General features: G+C 43.6%; 1 protein-coding gene across 11 annotated transcripts in view; it reads right to left on the bottom strand.

Annotated features, from left to right (window-relative positions):
• Positions 1-26,938, bottom strand: part of LOC120904870 (probable phospholipid-transporting ATPase IA) — a 66,647-nt gene that overhangs the window by 11,846 nt on the left and 27,863 nt on the right. For 8 of the 11 annotated variants that reach the window (XM_040315305.1, XM_040315297.1, XM_040315300.1 and 5 more), the window contains 12 exons: positions 7,587-7,707; positions 6,611-7,153; positions 6,282-6,417; positions 5,995-6,136; positions 5,063-5,172; positions 4,668-4,889; positions 1,386-2,156; positions 948-1,304; positions 736-872; positions 540-659; positions 274-466; positions 70-188 (listed from right to left, as the gene is read on the bottom strand). In XM_040315305.1, coding sequence (XP_040171239.1) covers positions 70-188; positions 274-466; positions 540-659; positions 736-872; positions 948-1,304; positions 1,386-2,156; positions 4,668-4,889; positions 5,063-5,172; positions 5,995-6,136; positions 6,282-6,417; positions 6,611-7,153; positions 7,587-7,707 — 2,971 coding nt within the window. Of the gene's footprint in view, positions 1-69; positions 189-273; positions 467-539; positions 660-735; positions 873-947; positions 1,305-1,385; positions 2,157-4,667; positions 4,890-5,062; positions 5,173-5,994; positions 6,137-6,281; positions 6,418-6,610; positions 7,154-7,586; positions 7,708-12,903; positions 14,298-17,556; positions 18,419-22,209; positions 22,516-26,938 lie in introns of those variants that run through there. The other 3 variants (XM_040315307.1, XM_040315306.1, XM_040315308.1) reach the window with 3 other exon arrangements.

Below are 26,938 nucleotides of genomic sequence, written 5' to 3'. Positions count from 1 at the left end.
AAATTGAATTTACAAGTAGTTTAAAATGGTGATTTGCTCCATTTCGGATAAAACTGATTGAAACCGTACCTGTAAATGAATATAAATATAAACCAAAGCAGTATCGAGCCCCAAATAGAGCAATGGGTCAACCAGGTCCACGAGTTGGTAAGAAGACCCGCCTTCAAGCACACCGTCACGACTACGTACTGCAAAAAATGGGGAATGATAAGAACAATGGTTAGAGCTGTTTGTTCCTCAACTTCCCGTCTGCTGAGCTATGCTATAACTCACCGTGTAAACTATGTTGCCTAACACTAAATATCCACCATCGCGTCCATTCTTCCAGATGACATCCTTTTCGTAGATCTTGTACGACAACCAAAACAGTATCATCGAATGGAACAGCGCGTTAATGATACAGCGCCAAAACACTTTGACGTTAAACAGTTTGGCATTTTGCGACGGCGCGTAAAGTCTTGGTTCTCTGCAAAGGATGAGAATGGTACGGTTAGTTGAGGAGCTTCGCTTGGCAGCAGTACACCCCTATTTGCACCTACTTTAGCATCTGTTCCGCCGATGTCACTTTATCGAACAGTCCCATAGCGAAGGGTGGTAGCGCAGTAAAAAACACGTTGTATAAACCGATTGTCCATCGTTCGAACAATATTTGACCGGACCTAAAGCGATAAAAAAACATGGAAATCATTACTTGCTCCTCTTGCCAACACCAACAAGGCAATGTACAATACTAACCATCCAGAATACATTGCGAACCAAAGCTCTATCACGTATAGGCAGATGTTTTTGTAGAAGCTGTACAGGATCAGCTTGCACATACGGCTGTAGTTCCAGGCCCCATGCACCAGCAGCAACTTTCGCAGGTAGCTGAACTGTAAGGACAATGCAACGATCGGTGTTAGCACATGCTAATGCTTGCGTTGAACAGTGTACGCAACGATACATACCTGCGCAATTGAATAGTCGGACGCGCAGGCCGCCTGCAAACCTTCCACACCGGAGATGCCGACGCCCACGTTCGCCTTCTGTATCATGGCGACATCGTTCGCACCGTCCCCGATCGCTAACGTGACCGATTTTGTGCTGATCGTCACCAGGTCCACCATTTCCGCCTTCTGGATGGGCGACACGCGGCAACAGATCACGACCTTGCACGAGATGCACAGGTCCAGAAATTCGCGCCGCAAATCGCAGCTGAGCGCGTACTTAAGCGTTTTGCCGTCCACGATCAGTGCGGCATCCTTGCGGCCCACATTATCAAATCGCCCATTGGAGGTGTGCTCCAGTATGCAGCTGCGCGTGTTCTGCGTGGAAAAAGGAATGAAAATGAATCGTACAAACAATCACTATCGTTAAAACTGGTCCACTGTCGCATCGTTACGTACATCCAAACAATCCTGATTCAATAAAATCAAATCCATCGAATGGGACAGCAGCTGGCAGGAGTAGCCGATGTTGATGGCCGTCTCCTGCTTGTCGCCGGTAAGCACCCACACGTTTATCTTCGCTTCCAGCAGCGACGCTATCGTTTCGGGCACACCGTCCTGCAGCTTATCCTCGATCGCCGTCGCACCGAGCAGGCGCAGGTTCGTCTCGATCAGGTTGGCCGCATCTTCCACCTTCTGCTCGCGGTACTGCAGCGAGGTGGACGCTTTGTGGTACGTATGCTTCCAGTCTTCGTACACATCGTCCGGGATGTCGGACACGGCACAGCAGAGCGTGCGCAGCCCCTCCGTCGCGAACTCCTCCAGGTGGCTCAGGGTGGACTCGCGGTACGCAACACCCTCCGGTGCGAGCCGCTCGTAGATGACCGTATCCGCACCCTTGCAGTACAGCTTGATTTCGCTCTTCGAGTTGCGCGCGATCACCGACATGCGCTTGCGGGTGGAGGTGAACTCCAGCACGTTAAGTATCTCGAACCGTTCCTGCACGCCGAGCGCCTCGATCTCGACGTACGTTGGCGTGCGAGTGTAAAAGACGTAGCCGAACTTCTTCGCCCCGTACACCAGGGCCCGCTCGTCCGGGCTGGCGGCGTGATACTGGATATCGTTCATGCTGTCGCCCGGCTGCTTCTCCGGGATGACCGTGTGGCAGATCGCCATCAGCGTGAGAAATTCGCGCAATGTAGGCGCCGTGCGATGGTTGTTGAGGATGTTCTGGAATGGATGCGAGCGGGTAGTGATTGGAAATGTTTAGTTTTGTCCCACTCAATTGTTGTCTTTCGTAAACGAAAGCTATAATTCTCAAAATTTATATTTAATTTATAAGAGTATACTAGGCAAAGAATAATACCAATGCAGGGTTTCTTAGTTGATATTGCAAGAGTAACGCATATGTCAAAACAACAGTAGGAATAATCCTCTACGTAACATTAGCGTTACACGTAACCGTGCGGCAACAAATGAAGTGCACAACAAAATACATTCAATAGCTGCCAGACACACTAAAACATTAATGAAACGAAAAAATGACAAACGAAATATAACGCATTGTAACGCTCCTTTTTTTCGGTTCATTGATTTTAGTCCACTTGTTGTTATGTTTCTTCTTCAGTGCTAACCAAAAATTAAACAAAAATTTAGATTAGTTTTGTTCCTATTGTTCTCATTAGAACTGTGTCAGGCTCTGCCAAACATACCGAAAACAATATTAAAAAAAATTGAAATGCTAGTCATAGCGATTAACAACAACAAAATACTAAGGTTTGTTTACCAAAACTCTCGTTACGTTTCGTATTGATCGACCGTATCAACAAAAAATAGAAGCGTTACAAGGCGTTATATTTAATTAACAATATATTCCAGTCAAAATGTTGATTACTGTTGGATTGTTTTTTTGCATAAACAGGTTATCAGAAATTGAACCTTATTCATTTTTTCTTTGGCGGTTGTTTATATTTTGCCTAACTATTAATGCAGTCGTCTTTTCATGCACTACGCTTGCGTTAGACCGTGGCCAGACCCACTGAAAAACGACCGTAACGAAAAGGTTTGACAATCGAAAAGTAACGCTTGTTACTGTAAACAAACAAAAAGTGAGGTTTGTTTTCCTCGCGATTCTGATGAAAATAACACGAACACTTATGTATAATTTGTATTACATTGCTGATCTACACTGCAGAAGCATTTTAACAGCAATTTCGCTAGGATTTCTCGCTCGCTGACCGGTGGACCGAAATCGTTCAATCGAAAAAAGGAGCGTTACAATGCGTTACATTTAATCTGCCATTTTTTTCGTTACGGTAGCTTTTCGGTGTGTCTGGCGGCGGCCTTAAATTTTATTACACTTGCGCAGTAAGGTAAGAAACCCTGTAATTTTATTTGATCTTACATTCCGTCGATTTTAAGACGAGCGTTGAAAAAGACATAATACCACTCCACCGATAAGACTTCCGGTTGTTCGATTTAACCGGTAACACCTCGCACTGCAGGCAAATGCAAATGCCAGCGTACCAAAAAAAAAGGGGCAGCCCCGTACGACGGGGCTGCAGACTACAATAACCCCAACGCTCAACATTGGGACAGCCCATCCACCCCCCATATGAAACGCGCAAATAGAAATGAAATTTATAATCACTTCCTCACGCGCGAAGGGAAAGACCCCGCCGGTAGTACTGTAGCACATAGCATATATGCTTGTGTACCGTGTGTACCGGATATATCTGTCAGCGCCAAATGGGAACACGTTCATGCGGGATGCGGGACACGAACGCGACTAACGCTTTGCGCACACACAACATTGCTATAATAAAACATTGACCCGTTTTGGGAATGCACAAAGCAGAAGAGTGATGACGTTGTTCCGGCCCCCCATCCTCTAGGGACGCGTTATTGCCGGGGAATTGATGCGTTAGTGAAGAAAAAAGGTACAAACAATTCAGCCATGGCCATCACGACACGCACACCATATAGAATAGTAGCGCTGCGCTGCGCTGCATAATCGTTCAACTAGCTCGATTGGCCATTCGAATTACCACATCATAATAAAAATTGATCGATATCGTCCGGATGACTTGCCGGGTGTGGACGTTTTTATTGAGGATAGGATGGTAGGAGGTCGAAGCTCTTTGCAAAAGACTACTGCTTCTACCACGAACCAGAAGTGTAGCATGTGCATATGCAAATGTATACATTAATTTCAAGTGGAATTTCTGCGAAAGCGGAAAGGATTTTGTAAATTGAGAATTGTTTTATTCATACAGGATTGACATGAATGGACGGACAGCGCTAATTTTGCATGCAACTCTCATCACCACATCCATAAAACATCACCTTAGTTCGATGGTAATAATGATGTGCTCTTTACTAGGAAAATTGGTTTTTGCAGTACGATGTTAAAGGAAACAAGCTAATTTTAATAGCCGGGTAGTTGTTCCGCAGTCACGCGTAAGCATGTCGTTTCATTTCTGTTTTGTATCATTCCAAATCCTCCCCCTCAACATTCACTTGCAGTGGTCTAGGGGTTCGAATTGCTAATGATATGGGAAAACGATTTCCCACTTGAATGACACCCACCGGCAGAGAAAAAGAGGAGCGTGTGTTTGTGCCAGTTGTGGAATATGGCCATCAAATATTCATTACGATTGTCCACCATCATACTCCTCTCTCTTGAGCTGAATGAGTATAACTCCCCCCCCCTCCCACGGGTTGTATGCCCGTAACCTTTACCTGTACCAATCGCGACTGGGCCGGCGTGTCCTCGATCGAGTATATCGAGCCCGCCACACTGCACTTCTTAAACTCCATCACGTTCCGCGTCAGCGTGCCAGTTTTGTCCGAGAACACGTACTTCACCATGCCGAGCTCCTCGTTCAGGTTGGAGGTGCGCGCCATTGCCGGTGTGTCCGATTCCGCGTGGTACATATCGATGTCCATGTTGATGAAGATTGCCTGCACATGGGGAGGAGAAGCAGTCAAGAAAGAATAAGCAATCAGGTGACCAGCGGTGCGGTGGGCGAAACCTATCGATAGGGTCACTGTAATCCCGGTCACGTTTGCCGGTGCTCTCACCCTTTATACGTGGTTCCCCCCCAACAAGGGGAGTGGGTTGGTTGGATGCTTACCTGTAGAAACCGTACCAGCTCTAACGTAACTTGCAGCGATATGGGAATCAAATTGTTGTACAGAATAATAAACGTAAGCAGATTGTAGGCGAAGTTTTTGTTCAAAAGATCTGAAAGAAAAGCAACGTGGAGGAAAAAATAGGTATGAGAAATGATGATGACAAACATACTGTCATAGCATTTGTCCTTCAAAGCATAGCATTGTAGCATTTTGTTCCTCTTTTTCTGCTTCTGCTAATCCAATACATACATACGCGACCTCTTCGAGCGTGCTTTGACATGTTAAACGGCGAAGATTACAATCCTACAAGGTGTAATAAACGCGCGCACCAGGAAATAGTTTAGAATACATACTGGAGCACACTTAACTAGTAGCCGGCATCGCGAAAGAAATGGTTTAAAACTAACAGTTGTTAAAACTTAACCAGAGTCGTTAAATATTGCTCCAATTGGACATCGCGAACGCATTGAGTTCATTTGTAAATTTTAACGACTGGAATCTCGATAAATTCATGAATTTCAAAAGATTCGATTATCTCGAAAGATTCACGAATCTCTAGGGATTCATATATCTCCTAAGATTCATACATTCATTCATGAATTTTAATAATTTTATTTTTGAAGATTCATTTATCTTTCGAGATTCTTGCGTCATTGGAGATTTATGAATCTTTCGAGATTCATGAATCTTTTGAGATTCATGAACCTTTGAGGAGTCGGTTAGAGATTCGAATCACTCTTCATATGAATAAATCTCAACAAAAAATTCTTGAAACCCAACAATACACTTAAACCACCTCAAGTAGGTCACGGTGTGTAACACACCAGACGGGCCCCACACTGTTCCCGCAACGTGACGCAGGATGGCAGGTCCCCCCCCCCTCATGCTAATCTATTTCAAACGACCCGCACGATAGATAAGCGGTACTTACTGCCGATGCCTAAGTACCAGTCCGTTTGAAAATGTCTTTTCGTCCAAAGTTGGTTGAAAATGCAACTCACGATACACAGAATGATCAGAATGATAAATAACATTAGAATTTGCGTGTTTGTCAGTCTGTCAACGGTTGAGCGCTGTGGACGAAAGGGAGAAGAAGAGGAAATAGAAAGACAACAAAATACAACGTTAGTATTAGTGGTTTGGGTAGTTGTTGGAGGTCAATGGGCGGTGGTTTGATTTAAAATGGTAAACCGAAGCGCCCCTGGTGACGACACTCACCTTCAACGGCGCTGAGGTAGAGTTTCGCATAAGTTTCGTATCGTGACCGGTGTAGATAACGATGCCGAATATCCAGGCGGTGTTACGTAGCATGGCACCTCGCAGTAACAGCTGATCCGGTCCGAGGCCAACCGCTCTGTGGGGAGACGAAAACAGAAGGGAACGTTAGAAACGAAAGCAACCCCCTAATATAGTTTACCTTCTACAGTCCTCAACCCCTCCTCCTACATCAACAGTGTAGTGCGCGCAACTGGTGCCATCCCCTCGTCGTCTAGACACAGGACACCGGTGACCGGCAGCACACGAAAACAAACACTATCACAACTTACTGTTTGTCATGCTCCTTCAGCACGCCATTGAACTCGTACAGATGCCGGTTCGGTGGTTCGCTCTCGAGCGTCCCGCGAAACTGGCTAAAGTCCTTCGTCTCCAGGATCCGGCTGGTGGTCGGTACGCCCTGCCGGATCTTCAGGTTCGTCTCGCCGTCTAGGTTGGACGTCTCGATGAAGGACATGCCCTGCGGCTCGCTGGAGGACAGCAGCACCAGGTCGGCCGGGAAGAAGGTGTTGTTGAGTACCTTGACGATGTCGCCGACCGACAGCTCCTGCCACTTGATCGTGTGCCACTGGCCATTCTGCAGTACCTCGATCAGGCGGTGGTTGATCTCATCGTCCGCCCGGTGCCGCTTGATGTCTTCGACGATTTCCTTGATTGCGCTCACCGCGAGTATAAACATCAGCGGCACGAGCGTGGTGTACCGACCAGTAGGCGACACATCCGGTATCTGCTGCAGCAGTGCGATCAACAGAAAGAAGCAGTTCGAGTACCGCCGGAACTGCTCGAACAGGAACGAAGGTAGAAAACTAAGGACACTGTCGTGGGGGGAAAGGAAAACGTCATTAAGAGTATTTTGATGCACCGCAGTTATAAAATTTAAATTAATTTGTGAAACTTTGGGGATGAAATGCTCAGGAATTTCAAGCATAGGCCTGCTCGTTAAATCCCCCAACGGGCCCCAACTTGACATGACCATACGACCATGCGTTCTCCATTTACTAGCCAGGTCGATAAAGCGGTGTGACTCAGAGTTAATGGTCAGAAATAGCATGGACAAAAAGGATACACCTCCTAATGCGTTATGCATGCCACAACCAGGCGGTATGGAAACTATTATTGGAAGCGGTCGTGTTGACGCTCCGACATTCTCCATTGCATGAGATGAGATACGTGTGAAACGTGCCTATCGCTAGAAGTGGTCGACCATCATTCACAGCGGGTAGCGCCAGTGTGGCAAAGAGGGCTTACCTATATTTAGCGGTAGAGATATGATTGTTACAGTACTTTTGAACCTGTGGTTCGTTCAGCCGTATCACGCGTTTATCGGAATCATCCAGCGTTATGCCCGAGGTTGTAGCGTCGTCATCATCTAGAGAAGAAACGGGGGCGAGAGAAAAGAAAACAAGAAACAGGGTTTTACTAGAATGCAAATGTTTTCGTTTGCTACCCGCACGATAATTGGGTCAATTCGGTATGATTTCACAGCAATGTTAAGCATCACAATCCGTTTGATTAATGACATTTTAAATAGTCGCTTGAATTATTTATAGCGTATAGTTTGATTCAACGACTTTTCTTTGTATAACTCAAGAGGACAGTGGCAGCAGCAAAAAGCGAAACCGGGAGAAAATTGTAATATCTGACCCATCTCATCTATTCGTATGCAAAACGGCATAAGTCATCGGAATTGTTCACTGAATTCTGAATGAGGTACACCACCAACCTCACCCAAGACCAGTGCCGTTTGTTGTCTGCCGGTTGAACTGGATCGATGGTTTGTTGGTGGAAAGTATGGGTCAACTTTGTGTGTGTGCGTGTGTGTGCCGCTATGTGGACAACTCATCACAAAATGTTTTTGTTGTTTTATCGCACGGTTTGAACTGCTTTGACACAGAGTCGCAAGTGCGCGGGGAACGCGAAATTGTTGCAACATTGAAGAGTGCATACCGGGCAGAAAATTTAAGAGCTGCACAAATAAATTCCGCGCTTGGACACTATTGCACACGGTGACGTAAACAAGCATTTCGAAGAATGCAAGTGATCTGTGCATGAGTGAACCGGGGGGAAGTAGGTTCTATAGCTGGAACACAAAGTATAAGCAATCGTTTAAACCAAAGTTTCATGTTTCCAGTGGCAGATTAACACAAGTGGAGGAGGCCCTAAGCGGTCACACAAAGGTAAGGCCTTCTGAAGTGCCGAGCGAGAAGTTGTATGAAGAAAAAGTTGTTGTAGAATTCTAAACCAGAGAAGAATTGAGAAGCAAATGTGCTTTTGTAAGCGGAGAGAGAGTCCCTTTTCTCGGGCCCCCTCGAGATCTCGGGGCCTCACGTGGCCGCTTAGTTTGCGTAGTGCTTAATCCGCATGATTTCATTACAGGGTTTGAGTCACATATGTATCAATCAACTAATGCAATCTGTCATCCTAATAAAGGAAGTGCCATATGCCAGTATGTTGTAGATTTCTTCGGGGGTTTCCAGTCCATTTCAAAGGTAGAACTAGTGGACGAAGTGTTCATAATAAATTTTGTAGATTGTACGGGTAATTTCAAGTCTGTAAAGTCTGTACGAAACAAGAAGTTTTATTTTCAAAATCCTAACATTATTTTTCTACTACATCATATGGTATTTCACAGATGACGTATAGTTGTGGAATTTTGCAGGGGTTTTCCAGTTCATTTCACAGATACAACCAGGGGTTTCAGGGTATGTGTGTTAGGGTATGTGAAATGGCATGCATGACGATATGACAAAAGAAATATGTAGTATAAAAAAGTTACTAGTTCAAATCGAACAGAAGATCAAAGCTTAATTTTTATTTAAAATAAGATAATTTCAACGAACCCAGGCTAAACGAGTTTATGGAAGAATCCATTGATTCATTCGATACATTTGGAGCATTTATATTTCCTCTTTAATAAAGTTACTCGTTGTGGGAGAGTTTACTGTACAGTGAATTTTTGAGTTAAGCGGGTAATGCATTCTGAAGACATCAGCATAAGTCCTCATATTTTTCAGACAAAATACTTTAACAAATTTTGATGAAACAATTTTAAATTCGTTTAAAAATCGGATATCTTCGGAGCAGACTGTATATGATTGCGAAGATTCACGGAATTATTGCAATATTTTACTACTAATATGCAATTTTACACCAATAGATTGAGTCGTTCCACTAAATTCTAAGGCATAAATACATCGATCTGAGGTAAGCAAATCATTACTAAAAAGAATTATTAGGAAGCAGCGAAATCCAACATCTGTAGAACAGCAAATCGCCGTAGTAAATCGCAGTGTTATAATCTTCCGAGTTTATGGTTTTGTACTAGAATACCACCCAACATTTTGTATCCCCACTGCAAGCAGATACCATTATCATTACTTTCACCCAGAAGCGATCCACCCCCTAGCAAGTCCAGTGCAATTCAACGCAGCAGCAGCGGTGACTTCATATCGTTGAAACACTTCGTTCAAGATAGCTGACATAAACAGCAAATCAAGCACTCCACCAAAGCCGCACACAAAGAGGTCCTGTATTTTATCCCACATCCACCAGATTCAGCAAATGGACGGTACTCCAGCTGGCAGCTTGAATTTCTAGAGTGTTCCTTCGTTCAGCGAAAGCAGGATCGATGGTGCCCGGACGACTCCACTCCACGGCCTGGCGACTGCGAGTCAAGACGCCACGGTGGCCACTTATTGCTGGCGCATATACTTGGCACATACACACACACACACAGGCACACACACCCGTAATCCTTTCGTCCTCGTAGTTCAATCTCCTTCTTCCCAATCCTTCCCGACGGCTTCCATGCCAGAGCCGCTCCCAGCAACTGGGAAGCGAATAAGGAGCAAACGATCCGGGTGATTGCTTGAACAGAATTTATCCGATTGCATCTTATCGTGTGTAGAGAGCGTCCTATTCCTTACCCCCTCCCCCTTCTCCTACGGTGATGCCGGAGATTATTGCCAGGTCAGAGCAGCAGAGTGCACCATACACATTCCCGGGCCTTGGGAAGAGTATATATATTGGCAAAGGTTAGCGTGATGGCGGAAGAGGCACCCACAATCGGTTGGACTCCGCTGACTCTATGCCAAAAAACCGCCAGGATCGTGGCCCCAAAGTCGTTATACCGCCTCTCTATCTCCCTTGTTCTCTTCCAAAAGGTTATGCTCGTAATCGTATTTTCCCTAGCGTGTAGCTTTAGGAAAAGGCACCGAGGGCCAGCTGGAGCGAACACAGCCACACAAACACAGTCACACCGACGTAACCATTTATACCGGGTGGATGATAATTTCGGTGTGGATCCTCTCACCGTGAAGGTTGAGCGGAATAAAACAATAAATCCACCCGCGAATTACGTTTATTATCTACCGGAACAACCCACAACGTATGCCTCGGAGGAGGTCAGGTGTATGAGGTGCAGAATTAAATGCAAAATTATGAACCATACAGCACACAAGTGGTCGTCAGCTGGTTGTTCGCAGGGGCAATAATACACGTGCATCGCAGCAGGTTTGGATCACGTCAGGGGCCACGTTAATGAGAAGGATTATTGCCCAATGTTGGGGCAGTTGTGGCGGTGGTGGATATTAAATAGCAATAAAAAAGCGAACAACGATTATACTCACATTATATTCTGGGTATTACACTGTAAGCTGTTACAGCCTGTTGTATCGAATGGAAGTGAAAACGTTACTATCCAATATTGAAGCGGGTAAAAAGCAAACGCCTAATGACTCAAAATGTGCGTCATACACATCACTTCAAAGAGAATGAAGCTTTTTATCTGTGCTTGTACACTTTAAATATTTGGATACCCCATTTCAAGGACTTTGACGTTGGCTTTTACCTCCTTTTCTGACGCATATAACACCATGTACGGCATCGGTTGGGAGCTAACTACAATTGAAACAGCGTGTACAAATAGGCCATTCCAACGGCTCGAGAACCACCGTTTGCCCCTTTGTCGAAGGTTTCAGTGACGAAGTGGTTTTTGGTTGGTCGAACCGGGCCTAACAGGGAGCCCTGTGGCCTTGAGAAGCACCGAACGGTAATAACGACCCGTAGCATTCTCAACACCGCTCCCAGTCCTACCCGCTACAACAATGGCAATTAAGTTCATTTGTTGATCGTCACAACCAGAGAACACGCCGGCACAGCGCGGGAGCGACTCCGGTTACGATGTTCCAGTTTCGAGCTGGCCGGGAAGTTGAGTGATATAAATCTTCCAACTGGTGGGTCATACCCACTATCCCCCCCTAAAACGTGTGTGCCACCCAGGCAGTGTCGGTTTCCTCCGGTGTGCTGGGATCCTGTGTTCGTCCGGCTTGAAACTTTACCGCCCGGCACTAATTACTGTTTACACGCGCGCTGTCCCTTCGCAGCTAAGGAAGCTCGTAGCCTACTAATGAACACCTTTTGCCGCATTTACTGCTCTTTACGACTGTCCCTGTGTATGTGTGTGTGTGTGTGTGTGTGTGGGAAAGACGTCACAGTGATGCCTACACAGTCCCACTGTCCCTTTGGACTTGGCTCAGTTTTGCAGAAGAAATGGAACGCTCTCCGTTACAGGTATAGAGCGTAAAGGTAACGGGGGCAAACACTGCATTTCATGGTCAGCGGTGCAGTTTCACGAAAGATGAGAATAGACCAGCCTGCAGTGGGAAAATTTATGCTTCACCGGAGGAAAGCAACAAAGCAGGTGAATGCGTTGCTACCCCTACTCTCGTGCTGGTACTACCCGTAGTTCCTTGTTTGCAATTTGCATACAAATAGCAACAGAATAGTGCGCTGTACGACAGAGTTTCACCTGCCACTGGGCCGCCGGCCGTTTGCCAGCGCGTCCTGCATACATCGGCATTTGCAAGAAGCGGCTAAAATAGAAAAGTAAACAAAAACCGGGACACACCCGCATGGAGCAATCGCTTCAAACGCTATGTCTTGGTATGGTACAGGTAAGGGCTCCGGATACATGATACCTTCCTGCGAGACAATCCTTCGAGAGCCGCTACCCTAACAATAGCCAGTTCCGGTGTGTAGCAGCAACAGAACCCCCGTTCCCCTTTTCTAGGGCGCTTCCCGCGCTAAGGGATGAAGGTCTAGCGCAACCAGGGTCACACGTTATATCCGAACCGGTTCCACTCGGCACTACAAACAACTCAAATCCAATGTCTGCCCGGCGAGAAGTGTTACGCTTCTCCGAGCTCCACCGGGAGGGAAGGGAGAAAATATTGATTTTACACGGTAATAGTAGTAGTAGTAGTATCGGGGAGCAGCAGACACGGAAAAGTCATAAACGAACCGTACGGTACCCTGCCCTTCCCCCGGGGTACATTGCTTCGTAATGAGTTTTATGCCAGGGCAAAGATCGGAACCGCAAGACCCCGGTGTGGTGAAACCCTTGAAGTGAGCGCGCAACTTCCCGCACTGCCCAGGATGTAAATAATGCAGAAAAATAACGCCAAAAGCCCCGGGATGATCTACAAAAAAAGCAGGCAACTAAAAATATAATCAAACATATAGCTTCACTCAGACATAAGGGAGGGAGTACAAAACGGGAGCTTACGGTTCACCAAACGAAGCCTCAGCGCACGGTACATGGAGTGAAATGCCATATCCGGGATGACCAGCAGCAAAACGGTTCCTTTTCCTTTCCCCTAGCACGTTTGTGGGGCGGTATCTTCCGTTCCGTCAGCAGCACGCTGTTCTGTGGCGCGGACGGGTTCTTCAGATGCGATTGTCCACTGTCCGTTCGTGAGCTGGCCGAAGTAGGGCAGGCGCCTGGATGACGCAGACGTTGCGAACCTTATCTCGTCTCGGTTGGGCGTCCACAATATCCTGCTGCCGGGGGAGTAGTTCTTGGTATGTTGCCATGAATAGCTGCAATTTCGGGCGACACCTATTGCCTATGCTTATGCTTCCCACACAACCAGCCCGGCTACTAGGATGTGGCTTCGTGTAGCTTGGCTGGTCCAGTAGGCGCTGGCGATTTCGGGCGTTCGAGCGGCTACTTTGAGTCCCGGCGGTTGCTAGTGGGAAGGTGGCTCTCCGTACCGACTTCCGATATCGTGTCCATGCTGGAGCGTCATAGCAAACTGGCGACGGGAAAGTGCACAGGTCATCGGAGCTCATTTAAGGCTCGCCATAACAACACCAAACCGGAGCGGGCTAGGGGATGTTCAGGATTACGTTCCACTTCGTATCACCCTATCAAGTTAGCAGCACACACACAAACATACACACACGCAGGACTAGTTTCGCAATAACTCTATCCACACGAATCAATATAATCACCGTGCCCTAGGGCGAAGGGTGTATGTATTGCGTGGAATTATTAGCTTGATTGATTTTTCCAAACCAGATCCAGCGAACGAGAGAGAGGGAGAGCGGTAGCATCAGGATGCATTTGATGCAAACACACACAAAAAAGGCAAAAAAGGTTTCACTTCTTGCACCAAAGACCTGCACAACACACTGCCAACCCTCCGAAAGGCTACGCAGAAAGGGCGTCACACCGTATTATTGCAGCTGCCTCTCACATATGGTAGCATTCTGGGGGGCATTTTCTTCGCTTCCAGAATCATCCGTTTTCTTCTGGGACTGCAAAACTGGTTGAAAACTTTTGCACCAAATCCCTCGACGCGAAACTGCGCTTCACACGCGTTGCACACAAATTGCGGAACACACACACACACACACCACACCACAAAACAATAGACGCGTTTAGACGGACACCGTGTCTGTTTTTCTTTTCTCGAACCACACGCGACAACAGCGCTCGCAGGACTCGTGCTCTCGCTCGGTGCCACCGCCTTGCAAGGATTTGTCACGTACACGCACAAAGGACGCTACATCCAAAACATCAATACCATCGCGCATTTGTTGTGCTTGCATGCGGAGCAAGGATAACCCCGTGACAGCTGGCCGAAAGATGTCAAAGGTCACAATGACGGCCTGCGTGCTGTCATTTCAGGTGACAGTTTGTGGCACGGATTTATTTGAAAACTGTTTGAGACGATTTGAAAAATAAATTAAAGCAGATTTGCTAAATTTTTTACTGCTTTACCCACTCGTTATCAAGCTATAAAGGTTATTAGTTTGAAAATTGTGACACTCGAGACGTACTTAAAGAGGGCTACTAAGTGCTGAAAGTAAATACAATTGATGAGGCATTTTGTTTGTTTAGTTTGGAAGTTTTTTTGAATGAAAACGCAATTATATAGTCATCTAACAAAGGTGTCCAGCTAACTTTGAAAATTGAAATGGGTAATATTGAATTACACAAGATGAAAAGATAATTTGTTTCAATACTGGTCAGAGAAATATAACATATTGAAGCACTTCAACAAAAGATTTTGTGATAATAAGTTATCGATACATTTGAAAATATTAAATGGACGATATTTTGCTGCAGAATCGACCACTATCCCTTTCGGCGGATGTTCTGCTGCACATGCGCAGTACATCTCTAGCAACCTTGGGTTTAGGCTGCAGTCCACACTAATGATATAATGTTTAGGTTGTGGATTTTATCAATTTAAAAAGGAATTACTAAACTTCTTTTTGCTTGGGAGCGTTGTTCAAATTTAAACCTTGCATCTTCTCATACAGTTTGTTTTATTTTGATTAGATGACAAAGCATGGCTTTCCGCACGAAAGCTGATCTGTTTACTTTCGCGGGACGCATTAACTTTACTTCTTTGTTTTAAAAATAATCAAGCAGCTTGGTTGTTGGTAGTGAAATTTCAGATCTGATGCACAACCCAAAAAGGTCCATGAGGAATGGCACTGCACGAGGAGGGAGGGTGTGTTTTGTTTACATGATGCCACCGTCAAGTTTTCACCGCCCTTGTGCGTCTTGCACATCCTCTCGGGAGTGGCAGGGGTGAAATTGAACGATCTGGCTCCCATTCTTCACTCTGAACACGAACAGTGGCCAACAGCCGTTAAATCAATTAACCCTGATCGTACGTGCGACCGTTAAAGGGATGCCTCAAGGCTGAGTATTGGTCGCAGTACGGTGAGGGTGTATTTTTGGTTGTTGGGGCCACAAGAAAACGAGTTCCAAACCAAGGTTTCTCAAGGTATCTAGTGAACACGTGCGAATGGAGCGGGTGTTAGGCAGCGGTCTAATGTTGTTGCGCGCAACATTGTTGCTCGGAAACATATCGCTGAGGTGGTCTATGAATGTTGCTGGCAACATTTCACTTTGCCATTGTTTAGCGTCAAAAATTAACCAATTAACAGCTCAGAGTTTATTTTTTATCATTCACTTGTTGAATAAAGTGTTGAAAAAATAAAATATACACCAAAAAATGTATTATAAATGCAAAAATTCCAAATTTAGCGGATGTCAACAAAACACACTGCTGCTGTGTCATTTCATACACCCGATTACCATGACCATGACCAAGGTAAATACAAAATGTTGCCAGACAAAAATCAAATTGGTTCGAATTTGGCCGGCAACAAAGTTGCGCTAGCTGTCAAAATCCATACATTTTGCCAGCAACAATGTTGCGCGCTACAAGATTAGACCAGTGCCTTAGTATACCACTCCTTACTATTAGTGATGAGTTTTTGGAATCAGAGCCGCTTCCGAGCATCGTAGCTCCGACTTTGGTTGTGCCGAATTCAAATCCGTTCAAAATTAAGGAACCATCCGCAACAGCTCGGAGCTACTAGACGGCAGTTGAAGCCATTGAAGCCGTTGGTGTCGTTCGGAACCGTTCTGAGCGAACCTTCGGAACCCTTGGAGCTGATTGAAATTGTCAGAACCGTTTGAATTAGTGTTGGGTAAAGTGGGCAAAACTCCAGAGTTGACTCCGATCCGATTCCAATAATTTCAAAACCAACTCCGGAAGTTAAGTCCCCCAGCATTATCCGGAGTCGTTCGAAATCGTCTGGAACCGTCCGGAATCACCCAGAGTTGTCCGGAGTCGACCGGAGTCGTTCGGAGTCTGAGTCATCCGATGTTGTTCGAAGTCGTCCGAAGTTGTACGAAGTCGTCCGAGGCCGTCCAGAGTCTTTCAGCAAACAAGCAAATTACACCAACCAACCAACACCAACTCCGATTCCGGTCGACTCCAAATGACTCCGCCTCCATACGACTTCGACAGACTTCGTACGACTCAGACCGTGACGACTACGACTCCAGATGACTCCGACTCCGGGCGCAACTGGTAGTTATCATTTTGCCGGAGTCGGAATCGGACTAACAATAGTCGGAATTGGATCGGAGTCGTGGGTGCGCTCCAGAGAGCACATCACTAGTTTGAACTATTGCAATCATTGGAGCTAACAAGAACCGTCGTAATCCTTGGAGCTTGGACCGAACCTGACGAAATCGGTCGAAGCCGTTGGAGTCGCTAGACGGCAACCATAACCGTAAAAAAACGACTAGCGGAGACGCATGCTATTTTAGCGTATTCATTCGGAAGCTATTCCAGCTATTGTTGTTCAATATACCCATCACTACTTGCCACGGCGACCTCCATTGAGCCGCAGTGTGGGAGTGGAAGTGGGAGTGTGTTAGGAGAAAACAAGCATAAACATACCTCTATAAATAATCATTAAAATTTCATACACTCTACCGTTTTCAACTACATACATACATGAATGATGTAGATTGGGATAATAATAACGATGCGTTATTGCTTACACCTATTGGCTTCAGGTTTTGATACATAGCAGCCCACAGTACACAACAATGTATTGGATGTGTCTGCCAACGTTTCAGTTGTTTGAAAGTCGGCGAAATAGAAAGTTTTGATTTCGCAACACTTTTTCGGGGGGACAATGAACTCGGAAGCCTGGAAGACGGTTGTTGATAGATGAGTCATGTTGTCAGAAGGGGAAGGGGGAGAAGAGGTGGAATGAAGTCTTAAATAAACAGGTTTCCTTTGGAATGTCTTTCCATCTGAGAGTGTCATTAACCATAAAACCACAAACTCTGAACTCAAAAAGTGGAAGACAGAGATATAGAAAGAGAACTAGAGAGAGAGAGAGAAAGAGAGAGAGAGAGAGAATATCGACAAAGACAGAGAGAAGGAGAAACTGGGATAAAAATGGCAAGATTTTGAAATTCAAATCGTTACATCGTCACGTGGCGGAGATGTATTGGCTTCATAGCTAAAAAAAGCCACTGATCAAGTAAACGAAAGACGACAGACGACAGTAGGGCAGGAAGAATAGGAGTGAAAAAAAAACGATAGCTTACGTCTTGCTGGAGGCTTTCGCTGGCAGGGAAAGTACTCAAGGGTACAGCTTCGCAAACGTGTGAGGAGGCCATCGATTGTCCGGCCAACCTGTTGCATAGTAACGTCGACGCAGCTGACAGTACGGGACATACACATACAACACAGTACGGCGAGCGAGTTGGCAGTGATGGCTGGTGACCCAGGAAACCGGTCCAGCTGCTGCAGTGCCGATTACGTCGACGAGTTAAGGCCACCACCTCAACCGGTGCTACGATTGCACGACGACACTATCTGTCACCTGACTCGGCGTGTGAAGAAGGCTGTGCGAGATGAACTCACACTGCTCTGGCCGTTGGCGATATCATCATAGCAATGGTGACAAGTGTTCGTAGTAAGTTGGGTTGATTTTCCAGCGGCCTGCGGTAGTTCAGCGTTGACCGATCGATCATACGTAATGCCTTGCGTTTGCAGGAGAAAATGCGTAAACTATGCATTGATTCCGGGGAAAATGCGTGGAGCGTTAACGTTTAACACCAAGAAGTTGCGATTGCTTTTGTTTTTTTTTTTTGTTGTTTTCACACACTCTTGCCACTCTGGCACCACACCGGTCAAATATTGCAAGCAGACCACAAAAACCGCACACTTTTTCCAACAAACACTCACAAAGAAGCACACATTTTACACACCACACCGGGTGGAGTAACAAACAACACAACGGTAATTGTGCTCCGTTCCAATTCCGTTACTACGTAGTCGAATACACACACCAGCACACACACACATACACACTGAGGGAGCTGCTTCAGTAACCGCAGCGTTTTACATCTTTGCACAGATGTTCGATACTCCGAGCACAGGAACACTACAACACTGCTGGCAGCACTGCCGTGGGAAGAGATGTCAACCGAAACACGTTGCCATTAGAAACCTTCAACCTCAAGTACAGCTAACAACCCCATCCAACGTGGCTTCCAGCTTATCCAGCTTAGCTCCCAAAGAGTGCCTACTTGCACTCTGAGGACGCACTGAGATCTATACAAAACAGATGCCTGTCTTCAAGGTTTGCGTCATGTGTTCCCAAGGGGGTATATTGGAGCACCAGTAAACGGTGGTTTGTTTAGATTCAATTCAAACAATTAACACTTGCGCGCAAACGACGGAACCGTTGGGATCCCAACTCGATGCCAGTGAGCTTGCGCCTGCTTTTGCTTTGCGACTAGCAGCGTGAACTTGCCTCATCGCCGGCCGGAGACGGAATGAGCTGTGTGCCGTCAGCTGCACGGTTTCGTGAACCGTCACGTCAAACGAATACAGTGTGTGCGCGCTAGGCACGTAAAACTCTCGTATTACTTATCAAACAATAACCACCCGTACCCCAACCTCTTCCGGAACTACCCACCAGTGCACATCCAGTTTCGTACGCAACCCACCCCTTTAACAAAACGAACGACTCTGACTGATTTGATCAAATCGAAATTGTTTAACCTTTACGACCACAACGTAGACTTGAAGGGTGCATTCACAATTAAAATGTATTGATCAAGAGACCATGTCCAAGTCCATCAGGCTGTCCAAGTCAGATGTGAAGATGTCTGGTGATGTTTCTGTGGAGCTAGCTGAAAATGTGCCAAAAACTCAACCGAGGGTGCACTGTTTGCGGAATGATAACAGTGACATTCCTAGAAGAAGGGTTGGGCTATCAGTAGGGAGACTGTAGTGATAAGGTAAAAGTGTTTTTACGTAAACAATTTCCGGCTATGATAAGTACCCCAGACACGTATCTGCATTCGACGTATGGTTGAAATACATTTGTGTTTATTGTTATAAATACGATATATCACTTGGTGTCTCTGGTATGGTCTCAATTTTCCAAGTAATTCAAATGAACTATGCGCAATTTCTAACCACAAACGGCTGGTTTTCTGTGGAATCTTCCCACATTCCAATCGCTCAAAGACGCATACACCATAAAAGAAGCGAGTTAAAATTGTGAAGATATTCTTTCCGGTCCGCCTGTCAGGAAATACCATAACTCCACTGTTAGCAAATGACTCTTCCGTTTAGTCATCTTGAAATCGCTCTCGACGCATGAGTCACCTTGAACCGGCGGGGTTGGTTGGCTTGGTCGGGTAGGCGTGAGATAAGTATTGGATATTACGTAAGCTCATTGTGATTGCATGCATGCATAGTTTAATTGCAAGCGCATGCAGTCACATCCGACTGTGTCACAATGCAGCACGAAGGGCGCCGGTAATGAGAAAACTGCTCACAGATGAATTGTCCATGAATAGTAGTAGTGCCATCGGCATTCAGCTGTGGTGGAGATTGTGGTTAAAATGATATGAAATCTAGCAACATAAAAAACCTTCACTGCTTGGTCAGTTTGTCTTCAAGCTGCACGACGGTTGTACAGCACGACGGTTCTTGAGGTCGGCTCTCGATTTGGAAACTCATTAGTCCTTTTTTGAGACACTGGATCAACTGCTTTACTTGCTCTTTTCTATATCGAGCGCTCCAAACGCTTGACCATGATCGTTTTACCAGACGTTTTTTTGTATTTACACTGTAGCGACCGATCACTACAAGACGCAACAACAACAAGCTGTGTATCGTGCAGCATCACACCCCGATGGTTCTAAATTAAGAAATAGGGAGATATTTTCTAGTGGGAGGGTTGGATTGCGTACGTGTGCGTGTTGTTGTTGTTGTTGTTGTTGGTTTCTGGTTGAAAATCTCCTGCCTGTAAAAGCTGACCTAATACACACCACAATTTTCGTTGAAACGTGGAGATTTTTCAACCAGCTCCTGTGCCAGCAGATGGAAAACAGAGGGATAAATGGACCGTTGTGCTGGTGGGCTGGTGATGTATTATTTTACTCCGATACATTAAGATGAACACTGTTCAAGGTTGAAATGGGTCTACATCACGCTGATGGTGTAGTTAAACGGTTTCTTTTTTTTTGCGTTCCAAATAAAATGTGTTTTGCATATGGTAAATTCATTTTCGCGCTATTCTGTTGTAGATTTTTTGCTATTTTTTAAAGCTGTTGATGGATGATTTTCTACAAGGCACATGCTTTTTTTTTCGTAATAAAAGCACGTGTTTCTCATTTTACGCAAAGTAACAGAGCAAAAAACACACAAACGCACATGTGAAATATATTACGACAACTGACACGTTCTTGCTTCATATTACATATGCATGAACACCTGCTCCAAGCATCTCATTTAAGAACCGATGATAATCCATAGTATCATCATAGAGAGCTAGTAAAAAACGGTTACAACATCATGTAATTTGCGTCTCTTGGTTGACGTACGGAAAAGGGCAGCAAAATAACAAATGGCTGTGTATTGTCGTTGTGCATTGATGACACTAATTTACTAAAGTTTCCATCGCTTTCCACTAAACGACAGCAATAGTGCATCGATTACAGGCGGGCAGTTGCCCCTGTCAGTGTGTTTGTGGCCAATTATGGGCTCATTACAGTAATGCCCTCACCAAAAGCACACGAAGATCGTATCTTTAACGGTTACAAAAAAATATTTGTTTTAAACATAAATCTTTTTTTGATGTTAAAGTTTTAAAAGTTAGAGTTTTGATTTCGTAAACTGAGCCTATTAAATTCCTATTGAACAAGAACAAGCCTTCTTTATCAGAATTTAATTAAATTATAAATATTTTTTATATTTTTTTATTAAATATTGTTTATTTAATTCTAAACCCAAATTCCTTGATTGTGTTGGTATGCACCACACTGTAAGCACACACAGCCAAACCCTCGGATTCCCACGGTCGACGGATTCCGCTATCACGGTGCCAACTGGACCATAAATTGACCGGCGCCAAGCTACCCCCCGAAAGCCTCCCCGTTTTCGCAATCGAGCTGCACAATCAATCTCGATCGATATCTGTTGAAAAATTTACAATCAACAGGAGAGAAAACAAAAAGAAACCCATCACTACAACCACAATCGCTACGGTAATGCAGCATTGCAGTGAAGTTTTGCAACTGCAACTGTGCATGCATTACCTTCACACGATTGACACTGGAACGGCCATTACCCGGCCCGGCTAAACATACTAGACGATAGCGAAGGGTGCAGATTAGATTCAAATAGTACAACACAACAATAGCGATCGTTGTTGTGCCCAAGCGGCAAAATCAACAAACTTTCTCGCTCTCTCAGGTTTACCGCTCTATTGGGGTAGAACGGGAAAGCATATCGGTTTTGTTAGTTGGGTAGTGAACAATAGCTGTTTCCTCTTCTTATTTAATGAAGCAATCGGGTGTATGATATTCCGGTTACAAACACATTCAAATAACAGGCGAGAGCTACATGTCACAAATACAAAGATATTGGAAAGGCAGGGGTGCTCCGGAAGAGCATTTTAACACGGTTTAGTTGCTTTTTCTTGCCGCAGTGAAAGTTGTTTGAACGTAAACAGCCACGAGCATGCTGATTTTGTTTGTGTTCATCACAATAACAGCAGTCACTCATTGAAATATCAGTTTGAGAAATGTTTGTTATTTTTAATAACCCTAAAAAGTGCTTAAACATAGCACTGTAACAGCGTACAATTCAATTAAAAAATAATGTTTTTTTGTTCAATTCTTAATTCTTCTTTCCTTACTAAGCCACAAATTATTCTAAATGCTAATTTAATTCACCCAAGCCTCACACTTTTGCCCGGTACGCGTCACTATAGCACACTGAATCGGTTCAGAAAAAGAGGCGAAAACCCCTTTCCTTTTCACAGTAACTCGAGCCGATCACGATCGGTTCAGATCGGCCAGTTTTGTTGTTGATGCTTATTTGTTTGTCACACTGATAAGAAGCACACGTAACAAGAAATAGAGCACGATCACACAATTAGCGGAGACCAGTGAACTTGAGTTTCAGTGCGCCTGTATCGCGACAGCGAAACAGGACGGCTCTCGCCCCATGAGCAGCGGAAACATCTCTGGCACTGCATTGACCCATGGCGGCGAGTAAGTGCTTCACTAAACCACAACACAATGGGAGTAATGTGACGATGCAAAAGGGCCAAACGTTGATGTTAATATTTTAAATAAATTGTAGATAGGCAATAGAAGGAAACCTGCCAAAACGGAAACTTGCTTCAGAAGTTCTTAAATATGCTCAGAAACGGGTTGCATCTAAAAGCAATTAATTATTAAACATTTTGCATTCAATATTTATCCTTTCATAGATACCGTCGAATCGTGTGATCGTTCTTTTCAAGTGTATCTAACAGTGTTAGATCACGTTAAAATGTACATTTTATTATTATTATTATTATTTTTTTTGTTTTTATTATTATTATTATTATTATTATTATTATTATTATTATTATTATTATTATTATTATTATTATTATTATTATTATTATTTTTATTATTATTATTATTATTTTTATTATTATTATTATTATTGTTATTATTATTATTATTGTTATTGTTATTATTATTATTATTATTATTATTATTATTATTATTATTATTATTATTATTATTGTTATTATTATTATTATTATTATTATTATTATTATTATTGTTATTATTATTATTATTATTATTATTATTATTATTATTATTACTATTATTATTATTATTATTATTATTATTATTATTATTATTATTATTATTATTATTATTATTATTATTATTATTATTATTTTTATTATTATTATTATTATTATTATTATATTCTGTTATATGTTATGTTGTTTTTTGTTTGGTTTTTGCGATCTTACTGGTTGTGAACGTCAAAGATCCTTACGACAGGTATATCCAGTATGCACAATGTCTACCTGAGCGTACAACTGTGCTAATGTGCGTGTGTGAGTGAGGCATAAGGATCTGTCGACCATGAAAGGCAAAGAATTGATAAAAAAGGCAAAGAAATACGGTAAAGCCGTCGAAGCGTGGATTCTTCATTATCTTAAATACTACGTACGTTACGTATCCGAAGAGGTAAAAATAAAAAATAAAAAAAAATTGATATTAGTTTTTACAACTTTCTATACCAACTATTATACTTTTGAAAATTATGTTATAATTTTTTTCCACATAAATACCATTTAACCGTTGCGTTCTATCGGTGCTTAAAAGTTCTAAGAGCATTGACATGTTGCTTTGACTTTCTGTGGTTCACAAAAAAGAAGATGAGAGAGTTGTGAGAACGTTTGGTTGGGTCCTCAACCAACACGATCAACATGCTTTCTTGTTCTCTCCCATAGATCATCAAACTTGAGAGAATGAGAAAAACATGCTGATTTTGTTGTTTGGGTTACGATCCTTCACTCTCTTCGGGATCTCTGAGACATGCCGTTCACTCTCTTTTTACTCGATGCTGTTCATTCTGCTGAGAGTTGCTGAGATGAAGTACAGAGGCGAAAGGAGACTAAAATCCATCGATCGAACTCGATCGTTTCAGCGCTAAACTTCTCACAGTGTAATAAAATATGGCAATGCACTGTCGAATGAGAGTTTAACTGTTTTATTTGAATTGAAATACAAATTACATCCATATTGCAAAAAATCAACACATGATGAAGAAGTTGATAATTTAATAAAAGAGCATGTTTGCGGTTCCACATGGATTAAAATTGACGTCAAAACTTTCCGAAAATGATCAACATCGCTGGCGTGACTGGCTGCCTTGGTTATCTGGTTTTGTAGACTCTACGCTACCGCCATTCATTATCCACAATTTGCTTTCATACTCCTTCGCCCCTTTTTTCATGCGTTCTTCACGCTACGATGCTACATTTGTACAAAGCATAACATAGTTTCAATGGTTGGTTTTGTGCTCTTAGAAGGTCGTATTTGTATTAACTCTTTCTCTTTAAGTCATCATTCTCTTTGGGATGTGAACGAAAGGTTTCATTCTATTACACGCAGTTCGTTCGATGCGTGGCCGATCGGTAGCATGCAACGGAAAGATCTCGCACAGAACCAACAAAATGTCTGTTCGACAAAGTATTCATTTTAGGGTGAATTTTTGATAAAATCGACTTGATTATTACTTGTTGCTTCAATGTGGGTTTGAATGCACCGAGAACCGATGTGGCACTTCCGTTACAAAAGTATCTCACACTAAAGCACTGTAATTTTCTAATGAGGCGATCATTTCTGTCAAATTAAACTCTGTTGACGTCTGGATCGACGAAAAAATGTTTTCAAAATACAAAACATATTTTTGCAAAAAAAAAATAATAATAATAATAAGAACAGGTAAATTATTGTATGTATATGATTCCAGATCAGAACGAAAGAATAAGACAACTTCGATCAAGGATTTTGCGTCCAAAGATGTTGCCACCATGAAATTTGCGATCAAGAATTTTGCAGTCAAGGATTCTGCGAGAAAGGATTTTGCGATCAAGGAATGTGCTTTCAAGGATTTTGCAACCAAGCATTTTGTGATCAAGGATTTTGCAACCAAGCATTTTGTGATCAAGGATTTTGCGATAAAGGATTTTGCGACCAAGGATTGTGCGACCAAGGATTAGGCCACTAAGAGTTTTATGTTCAAGAATTTTTTGACCAATTTTGTACTTTAATGTCTTATTTGTTCGAATATGATGACAACATGAATCTTCCCCTAATGGTAAGTATATTTGAACAAGTTAATCATTCCTTCATTTGTCCTTCACTTCAACATCAAGGTTATTTTCTCGCATCAATTAAACATCAAACGCCGTCCGCAGTGTTATCCATTTCCCAAACGTTCCACTGCTATTCACAGTGGCCAAAAACCTTGTCAAAAAAAAGGAAAAAAATGAATAAGAGCACTGCCATGACGGAGCATGGCAAGGTTCTAGCACTACAGTCCAAACAGTTAAACGATGCCGCCGGAAAGTACGATGGCACGGCAGGCCAGGCGACCGTGGGTCACCATCGTTTTGCATCCAGTCATTGACGTAGATTTATGTGGGAAGCTTCCCAACTGAATAGTGAGCTTAACTCAATTTTGTCCTGATTTGCATATGCATCGTCGCGCATATGCAGCATGATAGCGCTGCCCGTTCGCTGATGTGGAGTTGCTGAAGACTCGCCCCGGCAATGTGTGGGGCCAATGGGTGATGTTTTATTCAGGCACGAGGAGTAATTCAATATGCGAAGCTTAATGCACTTTCGTGTGTGACGTGTGGTTTGTGAGAGGGTGTAGTAGTTTTCGATGCTTACGGAAAGTAATGCTCGGGAGCGTTTATGTTTATTAATAATTTGAGTGGAGGCTTTTGAGGCGACCTATGGACAAAATGGACAAAAAGTAAAACGTTTAAAGTACCGCTCGTAAATACACTGCGGTGCAAGTGATTGTTTTCATAACATCATGTCGTTCCGTGAAAGGTGTGGTAGAAAGCCACATCGACAGCAAAAGCTCCAACAAATGCAATATTGAAGCTTCATCGTTCGAAGGCTTTTAACGACGCCAAGCCTTAAATATGCGAGTGTTCTGGCACCAGCTGCTAGGGTTGCTGTCAATCGTGCAGAATAGCGGTAGCCTTAGTATTAAAATTTTGTTTCTCTTCCATCGCCCAAACTATGCTTGGTAAGAGGGGTTTTACTAACGTATAGATTCACACGCTCGTTTGCTTTCCCTTTGACGTCCTGCTGCATTAACGTGCAAGTGAAGCTCTAAAGTCTGACATTTCAATGGCCGGATATTCAATTAGCTTGGCTAGCGATGAGGCTAGTAAAAAGCGGTACCTCGGCTCGGCGTTCTGGACGGTGACAATGATGCCATTTATTGGGCCATATACACATATTGGACGCAGGTGAAAAAACAACGCGATACATGAGTCATTGAATGGTAGTCCGAATGGCGTCATAGGAATTTCACGATGAGGTTGCAGAAAGGAATGCTTGATGCACTTGCATGCTGTACTGATGGAAATAAGGACTTTTGTGAAAATCATTCAACGATAACGCTAATGACATCTGATCTGACATCTGATACGTGGCAAACGTTTGAAACGTTACGATTGCTAAGGTTTTGGTGTACGCTGGTCATATGTCTAGAGAGTATGTTGGATATGTTGGAAGTGTGTTTTTTAAATATTTTTATCAAAATTTAAATAACACATCAGTTGATCATTGCAGACATTATACTATTTTTTCCTTTAAACTATTATATAAATTTTACTGATTCATGTTTGCAGTAAACCTTCTGGCTCAAATTTGCATTATCATACAAAGACCATGTGTTATCATTGCTTCATAAATGGTTCATTCATGTAGCATGTGTCAGGACTTACGCAAAATATACAATATTGGCTTTGTAACAAACGCGCGAAGAAACAAACAGTTACTAGAACGTCACTGTTGTCACTTATCAAACATAGTGCGGATGGTGTGAGTCCCCTTTGAGAAATGTTATTAAATATGCTTA

This window comes from Anopheles arabiensis, chromosome 3 (genome assembly GCF_016920715.1).
Source record: "Anopheles arabiensis isolate DONGOLA chromosome 3, AaraD3, whole genome shotgun sequence".
Classification (NCBI taxonomy): Eukaryota; Metazoa; Arthropoda; class Insecta; order Diptera; family Culicidae; genus Anopheles; species Anopheles arabiensis.
This window is presented reverse-complemented; position numbering and strand designations above follow the sequence as displayed.